General features: G+C 41.1%; 1 protein-coding gene across 5 annotated transcripts in view; it reads left to right on the top strand.

Annotated features, from left to right (window-relative positions):
* AREL1 (apoptosis resistant E3 ubiquitin protein ligase 1) overlaps nucleotides 1–12,322 on the top strand; it is a 41,493-nt gene that overhangs the window by 10,458 nt on the left and 18,713 nt on the right. For 3 of the 5 annotated variants that reach the window (XM_049897786.1, XM_049897788.1, XM_049897787.1), the window contains exons 2-5: nucleotides 4,904–5,220; nucleotides 9,272–9,332; nucleotides 10,295–10,521; nucleotides 11,466–11,703. In XM_049897786.1, the coding sequence (XP_049753743.1) occupies nucleotides 9,317–9,332; nucleotides 10,295–10,521; nucleotides 11,466–11,703 (481 nt within the window). In that variant the 5' untranslated portion in view covers nucleotides 4,904–5,220; nucleotides 9,272–9,316. The remainder of the gene's footprint in view (nucleotides 1–4,903; nucleotides 5,221–9,271; nucleotides 9,333–10,294; nucleotides 10,522–11,465; nucleotides 11,704–12,322) is intronic. The other 2 variants (XM_049897789.1, XM_049897785.1) reach the window with 2 other exon arrangements.

The raw sequence follows: 12,322 nt of genomic DNA, 5'->3' as shown, positions 1-12,322 counted from the left end.
CTAGGCACCTGGGTTTAGTTTCCAGCCTCAACCAGCTCTCTTCTCTCTAATACTCCAAGTCTTGCTCCCCATGAGCAGCTGAAGTCTTCTCTTTTTTCAGTTCATCTCTGTTTTACATATGAGGCAGTGGAAGCTGAGAGAAGTTAAGTAACTTGTCCAAGGTCACTCAGTAAGAAGTTGTGGGACCTGGATTCACGCTGGTAACTACTACACTATAAAAAAAAACTGTACTTAAAATCGGTCACCCTGGTTTAGCCCCAGATGGTCTTTCTAACCACCCACATCATAAACACTTTACTTTCACAGTGCTGAACTTTACTACTTTCTTGACTCTGTCCTTTTGCCTATGCTGTTCTTTCTGCCTAGTCCTTTTTTTTCTTCCTTGCAAATGTTTACTCATTTTTAAGTAATCAGCTCCATTGTCTCTCTAAAGACTTCCCCACTCTCACAGGTAAAGTTACCTCTCTCATTCCTGTGACCTCCACATTTTGTCTGTTCCTCCTTTATGACACTTGCCATATTGTAGTTGTAAGCCTACTTGTCCATCTCCCATGTTGCACTCAGAAGGGGCCCTATCTTATTTATCCTTGTGACTTTAGCTTTTGGCACACAGTCTGGCTTATAGCAAATGCTCAAGAACTGGGAAATGAATGAAGCATGAATGATGCAGAGAGATCTAAAGATGTGGGTGGTCAGTGAAACCACAGATTGAAATGCCATGAAAAGTTTTAGAAATGATTTTAGGCAAAGAGAAAATACATGTGTCTAGCAACAGAGAACGAAGCAGAAAACTGGTATCATTTAAAATGTGAGTGTATGGAATGGGTGGTAATGGAGCAGTAGACCAGAAGTTGAAATGGGATGGAGGAGTAGTGCTTTTCAAACTTTTTGGCACAAGTACCTCTAATGGTAGAGGATCAAAAACCAATCCACTGCTGTTGAGTCGATTCCCACTCACAGTGACCCTATAGGACACAGTAGAACTGCCCCATAGGGTTTCCGAGGCTGTAAATCTTCATGGTTGCAGACTGCCACATCTTTTATCCACGAAGCAGCTGGTGGGTTCAAACCACAGACCTTTTGTTTAGTTTTAACCCCTGTGCCACTAAGGGTCCTTGTGGTACAGGATAATGGCTATGTCGCCCCCTGGGGGCTAGGAGCAGTACCTCAAGCAGCCTTCCTGCCTCAAGTACAAAATATCTGTGAATATTTTGAACATAAATTATAAATATTACATTCCAGTTTGTTATCTATGAGTTTATTTTAACATGAAAATACTTTTTTCCCTACCTGCCTTATCCTCTAGTAAAATGGATGCTGCAGGAACATGTGTTGTTTATCCTCTGGCTTCTAGCACATTCTGGCATGCCCTGGTGCCCAAATCCGGGAAGCATGGAATGGAGTTATAGTTATAGCAGACTAGCTTTCTGTGATTTGGGGGACTGCCTACTCAAGAGGATTATGTCATGTAACCGAGGAGGGTGAACTCATCTTGCTCTGACTAACGAGGCTGTTCCTGGAAGGCTGCAGTCACTTGGAGGCACCTCATTACTACATCGCTGGGGACTAGCTGGAGAGAGTTCACAGAAGACCCGCAGGAATGGTTAAGAGACTAGAGGGGCTGACTGATGAGGAAAGAATATAAATGAAAACCGTATAACTTGGCTGAACCAAGATAGCAGGAAAACACAACTGTATAAATATCTCAAGATCTGTTGATCTTTGTGGGGGAGGGCAGTCTTTTATGGTGGGCCTTTTGGGTTGGGGAGAATAAACCAAGGATGAAAATGAAGCAAAGAAAAAATATACATTAATAATAAATCAAAGTATCTAATGATGCACTTTATTTCTTTGAACCTCTTTAGTTAGGCAGGAGCCCTGGTGGCTGCAGTGGTTAAGAGCCCCACTGCTCACCAAAAGGTTGGCAGTTTGAATCCACCAGCTGCTACTTGGAAACCCTGTGGGGCAGTTCTGCTCTGTCCTATAGGGTCACTATGAATTGGAGTCATCTCAACGGCAATGAGTTTGGTATTTCACTAAAGCTTTTTTTTTTTTTTTACAAAAACAGGCGGCTGTCCAGATTTGGCCTGTAGGCTGTAGTTTGCAACCCCTGCTGTAGACCCTTGCTGCTGAAGGAGTCAATGTTACCTGGGGGCCTGTTAGGCAGAGCCTTGGGCCCCTTCTCAGGCCTGCTGCTCTAGAGTCTAGGCCAGAGCTTCTCAAACTTTAATGTGCTTGTGAATCACCAGGGGATTCTGTGACAGTGTAGACTCTGAGAAGTAGGGCTCAACACCATGCTAGCCACTGGAAGGTAAAGATGAAAAGGCCCGGTCAGTGCTTCCGGGAGCCCACACTCTCTTAGGAGAGACTGCTGTGTAAACAGAGAATTACAATGCAGACTAGTAAGTACTATAATAGATGGATTTTCAGGATAGGAGTATCATAAAGGAAGAAGTTGATTCTTTCTGCCTGGTGTAGGGGGCGTCCCCAGAGGCAACTTGGGCTAGGTCAGAAAGGGGGGTGGTGCTTGAGTTGGACTTTGAAGCTCACTAGAGACACTGAGGCATTGGGGTAAGCACGGTAGTTCGTGGGGGAGTGGCGGAAAAGATTGTAAAGAGCTGGGAGTTGATTTAATAATCAAATAGCTGATTACAGGGCTGGTAACCTGCTAAGATCATAGTGAATAGAAGTAAAAGTTTGGTATATTCTATTTTAATTTCTTTATACTGTTTCTTTACTCAAAAAAAAGCATAACTTGTCTGTTTCCCCACCCCTTGTTAAAAAAAATTATTGTACTTTTGATGAAGATTTACAGAACAAACTAGGTTCTCATTAAACAGTTAGTACACATGTTGTTTTATTACATTGGTTAGCAACCCGATGACATGTCAACACTCTCCCTTCTCGACCTTGAGTTCCCTATTACCAGCTTTCCTGTCCCCTCCCGCCTCCTAGTCCTTGCCCCTGGGCTGGTGTGCCCCTGTAGTCTCATTTTGTTTTATGGGCCTGTCTAATCTTTGGCTGAAGGGTGAACCTGAGGAGTGACTTCATTACTGAGCTAAAAGAACGTCTGGGGCCTTACTCCTGGTTTCCCCCCTTTTTTGGGAGAATGGGTCTCTAAAAAGTATGTTTTTCAGAAGTAAAAAAAAATTTTTTTAATGTATCCTTGCATTGTTAAAAATTTGGAAAACACTAAAAGGCATAAGTAGAAAAACAAAAATTACTTAAAATGCCATACACCAGATATGAATACTATTGACATTTTTATGTTTTTCCTTCTAGTCTTCTTTATGTATTCTACAATTATGCTCATACCACGTAAACAATTTTGGCCTGCTTTTTCATTTAAAATGTATTTTATGAGCATTTCCCTGTGTTGTTACTCCTTAATAAATGTCATTTTTAATGCTCATATAATATTCTCTTATGGAAAGATCTCTTATATGGATCTCATAGTTTATGCAGTCATTCTCTTGTTTGTGGATTCTTTAGGCTGGTGCCAGTTGCTAGGTGACCCAGATTTTGGCTCATGTCTTTGGCAAGTCTATTGCCATATTTTAAAATAAATGCTATACCAAGCCAAGGCAAACCTGTTGCCTGTCGAGTCAATTCTGATTCATAGCAACCTTACAGGACAGAGTAGAACTGCCCCATAGCGTTTCCAGGGAGTGGCTGGTGGATTCAAACTGCTGACCTTTTGGTTAGCAGCACAGCTCTTAACAACCGCGCCACCATGGTGAAGATGCAGTAGAATAGGCGTTAAAAGCATGAATTCTGGATCCGGATTGCCTGGGTTGGACTCAGCTCTACTATTTATTGTGCGTGGCCTTGGGAAAGTACCTTAACTTTTCTGTGCCTCAGTTTTAACTCATCCGTAAAATAGGAGTAATAATATCTATGTCCTGGGGTTGTGAGTTAATATTTATAAAGCCCTGCCACGTGGTAAGAGACTGTTTTCATTAGTCTCTTCTCATTCGTTTTACAGCAGCTGTGTCTTTATATTGCATAGCCACAAACCCCCTTTCTGCTACATTTAGTTCATGAGTATCTTTGGACGTTACAGACCGACTTTATTGAACTTTACTAGGCGATTTATCTTGAAAGTTCACACTTTTTTTTTTTCTACTCAGAGTAGCAGATTTTACTGATTTAAAGATAAAATCAGCTTTGTTTAACATGTCTTGCAAATACATACCTGAGCACAAAGGGAACAGACCGCATAAGCTGATGATCAGGTTTTAAAACTCTTGGTTTCCTCTTTTCAACTGGATATTGTCTTGATTCGTTATCAGGGTTTATAAGGCCTTCCCTAACCTGGCACCACCTACCTAGGCTTTTGTCTCATTTTTCTTCACAGTTGTTTCCAGACCGTGTGCTGCATCTCCATTAACCTCAAACTGGGCATGTGGTTGTGGTGAAGCTCACTCTTTAAATCTGCGCTCTAGTTTGCTTCTACAGGAGGCCTGGGATCAGCTGGTGTGCTTGAGCTTCCTCCTGGGGAGTGGCACGGTTACAAGCACTGAAGTTGCCAGTTGACGTTGATTGTGGATTTGGAGAATGACCTCAGGGAAGCTGTGGAGTTTTAATTGGGAAAGCTTGGTCAGAGTTTACCAAACCCAAAAATACCCGTTGCCACCCAGTTGATTTCAACTCATATTGACCCTATAGTACAGAGTAGAACTGCCCTGTAGGGTTTCCAAGAAGTGACTGGTGGATTCAAACTACAGACCATTTGGTTAGTAGCCATAACTCTTAACCACTACACCCCCAGGGCTCCACTCTTCATTATTCTTAGTGTGCCAGGGTTTCCACTGCCTGTTCTACCTTCTCTTTTTTGTTTTCTAGGGATTCTCTTTCAGAAATAAAAACCTATTCCACTAATTTTTTTTTTTTTTTTTTTAAGAATAGCATCCTGGAACACCAGAAGAGATGCATCTTGTGGCTAATTGTGCCCTGCACTAGAGAGAAGTCCCGGGATGACGTTCTTGGGCTATATTTCTCCAGCCTGGAATTTACCCAGTTCATTCGAAAAACATTGACGCTCTGCTTGTCGTGACACATCCCAGTGAAGGTCTGATGGACAGACCCTTTCTGTTGACCTTGCAGTTTTTTTTTTTCCATGTGGAAGTTGGAAGATAAAGGTGAAAAGGGCAAAAGTGATCTGCTTTGGTGAATAGGAGTGCCCCTCTCAGTTCTCAGAACATGGGCCCTCGTTTAAAGGTAAGGTAATAGAATAAGTTAAGATTCAATTGTTTTAATGGTCTGATTGAGATTAGAAGCACCCCAGTGGTCATGGTCCCCAGACCGTCTGTTAGCCCAAGACAGGAACCATTCTCAAAGCCGACTCTTCACATAGGGATTGGACTGGACAATGGGATAGAAAATGATATGGTTGAAGAATGAGCTTCTTGGATCAAGTAGACACATGAGACTATGTTAGCATCTCCTGTCTGGAGAGGAGATGAGAGGGCAGAGAGGGTCTGAAGCTGGCTGAATTGACACAAAAAGAGAGAGTGGAGGGAAGGAGTGTGCTCTCTCGTTAGGGGGAGAGCAATTAGGAGTGTATAACAAGGCGTATATAAATTTTTGTATGAGAGAGTGACTTGATTTGTAAACTTTCACTTAAAGCACACACACAAAAAAAGATTCTGTTATTATTGGGATGCAGAACATGGATCCAGGGACCAGTTTCTAAGCCTCTTCAGCAAGGGCTGATAGATGTTGAAGATCACAGGTGTGCTAAGAATTGACAGTTCCCCCAGCGGGGTAACCTGGAGTATGGAGAAGTCAGTGTTGCATTTTTCATGACTGATCTTCAGTGTTAGGGCTAAAACTTAATTTGATATTGTAATTATGAATCTTTATACGAAAATAAATAAATAGAAATGCAAAGGGCTTTAGAACATGTATGTCAAATCAGCTTTCTAACATTCTCTTGAGATAGGTATTTTCAAGTATCCCCTCCTCACCTTTGTAGGTAGTGTGAGCCAAAGTGCTGTGGTATTAAGCAATTTACCCAGAATTCTTTAGTAAGGAAGTAATATTTCTGTGCTAGATAATTGATGCTGCATTCCATTTTCCTTTGTCATGCTTAATTTTTATTTCCAAAGATTAAAAAAAGTACCTTAAGAGCCTTTTTCTAATTTTAGCTTCACTGTAAGATTCCTCCCAGCAAGAGTGGTTAGTATCTTTCATACTTTGATTTACCTGCTTTATTACATCTTTTCTCTCAAATGCTTTACTGTCTTTATGATTCCATTCTTTTTCATGATTTGGTATTGTGTAAGGTTAAGTAAGAGCATTGGGCTTCAGAGTCTTAGCAGTGTCACTCAGCTAGCTGTGAGATGTTCGGCAAGTTAACTTTTCAAAGCCTAGCTTTTTTTAATCTATAAAACGAGAAGAATAGTGCCTTTCTCACCAAGTTGTGACAATTACTTAGGCTAATACATGTATGGCACTTAATGCGTGCTTGGTTTATGGTAAATGGCTCAATAAAAACAATAACACAAATGAAAAAAGCAAACCCTTTACGTAGAGTTGATTCTGACACATGGTGACTTCATGGGTGTCAGAGTAGAATTGCACTCCACAGGGTTTTCTTTCATTTTTTGTTGTTGAAAATATACATAGCAAAATGTAACACCAATTCAACAGTTTCTACTTGTACAATTCAGTGACATTGATTACTTTCTTCGAGCTGTGCAACTGTTCTCACCCACTTTTTCTGAGTTTTCCTTCCTCATTGACATAAACTCAGTGCCCCCTCAGGTTCCTATCTGATCTTTTGAGTTGCTGCTGTTAGTCTGATCCCATATATATAGATCTTAAAAGAGTGTAACGCTCAAGGCAGGCATTCTTTACTAGTTAAGCTAAACTGTTGTTTGGCATTGGATCTTCAATGGCTGTAATCTTACGGAAGCAAATTGCCAGGCTTAGAGGAGTAAACCAAACCAAAACCAAACCCAGTGCCGTCGAGTCGATTCCGACTCATAGCGAACCTACAGGACAGAGTAGAGCTCTGTTATTCTGCTAACTTAGAGTATTACAATTTGCTGTATTTATAAGGGCAAGGACACCAAAGAGATAAAATACCCACATAATTGAATTGTATAAAATAGTGTGCTGAAGGCTTAACATACTGCTTCCTTGTGCTTGAATTAAATTCTGGGAGAGTTCCAAAATAATTTTAGGGAGAAATGTGAACAGCAGGAAGTGGAAGATGCCATGGAAACGGTTGTAGAAAATAAAAGCTTAAGATAATGAAGGTAGAACCATAAAACTGGATACTACATCATGCGTAAGAGCCCATGGAGAGGACCCTAGTGGTGGATATTTGATACGTACTCGTGGAACTGACGTAAATTGGCAACTTTTGGGCTGAAGATCTTATAACCACTGGCTCAAGTGAATGTACTGCTAATTAGAGAAGTCTTTAAAAACTGTATTTAAAGGAAGATCCCATCTGGAAAATTCCTAATCCTTAAGCATTCTGTATAAAGAAAAGAACAGACATTTGACCCTGTTCATTCAGCAGGTATTTTATCCATATTAATTGCAGTTACTATATGCAATTATGTTGGATGCTGTGGAGGATTTTTAAGGCTAGTCTTTACCTCATGTTATTAAGGAATTTTCCCAACTCATGACTTGTGCCATAAACTTGGCACTGCCCTTATTTCTCCAAAGAGCAAGAGCCTCGAGACCACAAGTCCTGTAACACCAGCCACATATACTCATTTCCTGCTGAGCGCTCTGGCTTTCCTGAGGACCAGAGGTTTTTCATCCAGGATCAGCTTGAGTGGCATTCAGCCGAGAGAGCGCCTAAGACAGTTGAACTGTCATCTAGCACATCTTCTAAGGCACAGATTGTGCTTTTTGAGAGATGGCAGCAGCTTTCCAGGAGACAGGATGCTCGTTTGGGAAGGAGGCCTCGATAGCTGTGACCCCACCTTTTGAGTCCGTATATTGTCTCTTTAGAATAGATCCTTTTGGGAGCACTTTAATACATGTGCATAGACAGTGCTGCTGTTCCAAGTGTGGGCTTCTTTTTTGGTAGGACTTTAGACATCAGTCTGAATAGTGATTTTGTGAAACTTGAGAAGGTCATTCATTAAACTCTCTGTTCTTTGTGGGTTCCATTGGACATACTGTTATCAGAGAAACTAATGGCCATTTTCTGTTCCTTTCTCTTAAAATTTTCCAGCACAATAAACAGTGAAAAAATAAAATAAAAGTAAAAGCATACCCCTTTTAAAAAGCTGGCTTGGTTTCTCCCAAATCTGAGCCTAGAAATTTTCAATTGTCTCTAAGTAATCCTCTAGAGCTGATAAAAGGTACTGGCTCGAGATGACACCGATAACCTTAAAAAAGAAAAAAAAATTTTCTAAGAAGACTGAATTCAGTGTATTGTATAATGGAGAGCATATATAGCCTGTACTGAGCTCAAAAATTAAAATTTGACAGAATGATGGTAAGATATGGATATTATTGTATGTTTTTTTTTTCCTTGGCACTACCTTAGGATGGCTCCAATGATAGGATATTCAAAGATTGAAGTCTTGTGTCCTGGAAACAGAGTAATAAAAGTTTAACAACAGCGAATGTTTCCCCCCAGGCTCCTGTCCCTGCTTCAACTATTCTGACCTTGACAAGCATCACTTAGGATGAGAAATACAGTTGCCTCTGCTGAGCCCATCTTCCATGGGGCCCATTAGTTTGTCTGATTGGTGATAGCACAAATGACTTCTCTTACCAGCTGCTTATTATCCGGATGACCCAGGGTTCATTTTAATTACATAATGCCAACATGATAATAGTACTTCCTTTTTAAAATCCCCATTTTATGTAGCTATTTCTGCTTAGATGGATTACTTCCAGAAGGCAAATGTAAGTGGAAAGTGACTTCATTATCCTCTTTGCTTGTGTTAATTAGTACCACTTTGCATGGGTGAGGGAAACTGTCCTGGGATCCCCAGATCTAAGAAGATGAAAGCTATGTTATTGCACTTTCCAATTAGCAGGAAAGCAAGTGGCTATTTGTGGTATTCCTGGGGTGGTCAGTAAACTGGAAATCTTTAGGATGAATGATGCAGTCTTTGTTTCTCTGAAATATGTCTGAAGGCACCTGTCAGGCTAGAGAAAGAGGACAGGGATAGTAAGGCTCTAGACTAGAGAGGGTTGTTTGGCTCAAGCCATATGCTCTGGTTTGTCTCACTCTGAGATGGCTGTAAGGAAGAATTGGAGAAAAGACTAAACAAGTTTTCTTTTGCAGCTGCAGCTGTGATCCTCGGCTGTCTGTTGGCATTGAAGAGACCTGATGTTTTACGTTATTGGTAAGTTATGAAAAGAACCTTCTTTATTATCTTTTTGTGAGAGTTGCTTACATCCTTTTTGCCTCCCTGTCTAGCCCCTTTCCCCTTGAAAATAGACCTAAAAATATTTCCTTTCATGCCAGAATGCACCATCACAGAGTTGGCAGTGAAATTCATTCATTTGGGTAGCATTTATTGAGTAATTATAGTCAGTGCCAGACACTTTTTACTGTAGAGTCGAAGTAGACTAAAGCAAAAATCTGCCTTCAAGGTGTTCATAACATGAAGGAAAGACGGTTAAATCAAAAGAGAAAAGTTCTACTAGATGAATGTACACGAGTGTGAGGGAGCCCAGGAGAGGAAACTGCTAACTCTAGCGGAGGCCTGGGGAGGGCTTTTTGGAGGATTCGTTGCCTGAAGTGAGACTTGAAGGATGAGGTGGTGAGTTTGCCAAGTGAACAAGGGAGGCGAAGGCTTCCAAATGGCAGGGACAGAATGCACATTCTTTTTGCTAGTTTTGTGAAAGCCCAGCACATGTGGAGGTTGGAGAGTTGCAGGGGAGCCTTATATGTGGTCCACGGTGTAAAACAAAGGTTGGCAAACCTTTTCTGTACAGGGCTAGATAGGAAATATTTTTGGCTTTGAGGGCCATGTGGTCTCCGTTATAACTACTTGACTGTATCAGTGTAGTGCAAAAGCAGCCATAGATAATATTTAAATGAGTGTGGCCGTGTTCCACTAAAATGATTTACAGAAACAAGCAGTTGGTGGGATTGACACGAAGGTTATAGTTACTGACCACTGGTATAGAAGTTCCTCTTTTCACTCACAGACAGGAGTAGTGACCCAGTGCAGTGTTTCTTTGAAGTCTTGCAGTCTCATCCTGATATCTTGCAGCTTTTGAGAGATGGCTAACCTGTTCCATAATGAGAAGCTGTAAAGTGTAACTGGCAGATGGTGTGTGTGTTCTCTCTTTTACATAGGTGGAATCACAGTGTCTGTGGTTGCATTCTTCTTCACAATTAAGTTCCTCTTTGAGCTTGCCGCACGTGTAGTCAGCTTCCTCCAGAATGAGGACCGTGAGCGCCGAGGGGACCGGAGTATTTATGACTACGTGCGGGGAAATTACCTGGATCCTCGGTCTTGCAAAGTCTCCTGGGATTGGAAGGACCCCTATGAGGTGGGCCACAGCATGGCCTTCCGAGTGCATGTAAGGGAATGTTTCTGTCTCCATACCCATTCGGATTTCTGAATCATTTGCTTTCCAAAGCCCGGTTCAGTCTGTAGGTGGTGTTGGCCTGGAATGTTAACATTTTTCCTGGTCTCTCGACCCCTCCCAGGAACTTGGAAATTAGTTAATATCTGAAGAGTCAGGAATTTCTCTATCATTTTGGTTTCATAGGTGTTTAGCTTTGAAGAAGTATAAAGCTTAATGCTATCTTTTCAAAATAAGAAAAATATTACTGAAAAGAGTAGACGTTATAGATCAGAGGTCAGCAAAGTACAATCCTAGGGACAGATCAAGCTCACTCCCTGTTTCTATAATTAAGGTTTATAGGAACACAGCCATACCGTTCATTATGTATTGACTGTGGCTGCTTTCAGTCTTGAATAGTTCCAGCAGTTGAGTTGTTGCGTATGGCTCACAACACTGAAAATATTTGCTATTGGCATTTTATGGAAAAAGTTTGCTGATCCCTACAGCAATTTCCCCACTGCCACGTTATGCCTGGCTTGAGAGCTGAACACACAACTACCCTTGCCTGGTGCTATAGTACACTCGGTACTAATGGTACTGGCCGACTTACCTTTGCACTGATAATATAATATAAAGGGCTGCTAAGAAGGGCAGCATATGTAGTTAAGAAATGTCAAGTTTAAATTGATGTTTTCTTGATTCAGTGGTGTATTTTACTTCTGTCCTCTGAACAGATTAAACATTTGCTTGTGATTTAATTATTTCATTTGAGATGTTGAGACGCTTTTTTCCTCCCTGTGTTTCTGTGAACAGGATGGTAAGAGTGAGTGGGTACTGGGATTTAGCAGTGTGAGCCCTGCCAGCCACCTCCTTCTTCCCCTATGCTTTCTCTAGTCACATGGGGAATGAGTTCTCTCTCTGCTCACTAATGGGTGCCCCTCTTCTCACCACTGCAGTTATTCTATAAGAATGGGCAGCCTTTTCCTGCAAATCGGCCTGTGGGACTAAGAGTTCACATCTCCCATGTTGAGCTGGCAGTGGAAATTCCAGTGACCCAGGAAGTCCTTCAGGAGCCCAACTCCAACGTGGTAAAGGTGGCCTTCACTGTACGCAGGGCTGGGCGTTATGAAATCACAGTGAAGCTTGGTGGATTAAATGTGGCCTATAGTCCCTACTACAAAATTTTTCAACCTGGTAGGTTCTTTTCTTTCTTTCTCTCTTTTTTAAATAACAACTTTATTAAGATTTAATTCACCTACGATACAACTCATTAATTTAAAGCACATAATTCAGTGGTATTTAATATGCATAGAGTTAGTTGTACAACCATCACCACAATTAATTTTAGAACATTTTTATTACCTCAGAAAGAAACCCTATACCTATTAGCAAACCAAAAAAAAAAAAAAAACCCAAACCTACTGCCACCGAGCCAATTCCAACTCCTAGTGACCCCCCATAGGGTTTCCAAGGCTATAAATCTCTACAGAAGCCACATCTTTCTCCCAAGGAGCAGCTGGTGGTTTTGAATCACTGACTTTTCGGTTAACAGTTCATTGCTTTTACCACTGCGATAACTATTAACAGTACTTCCCATTTCCCCCAATCCTCTACAGCCCTAGGCAGCCACCAGTTGACTTTCTGTCTCTATGGATTTGCCTATTCTGGACATTTCATATAAACGGAATCATAAACTATGTAGTCTTTTGAATCTAGGTTTTTTTACTTAGCATAATGTTTTCAAGGTTCACACATGGTGTACTATTTTTTTTTTTTAATTGCTGAATAATATTCCATCATGTGGATATACCAC

The sequence above is a fragment of the Elephas maximus genome, chromosome 10 (assembly GCF_024166365.1).
Source record: "Elephas maximus indicus isolate mEleMax1 chromosome 10, mEleMax1 primary haplotype, whole genome shotgun sequence".
Lineage (NCBI taxonomy): Eukaryota > Metazoa > Chordata > Mammalia > Proboscidea > Elephantidae > Elephas > Elephas maximus.
Note: the sequence above shows the minus strand (reverse complement) of the source record. Positions and strands in the feature narration are given on the sequence as shown.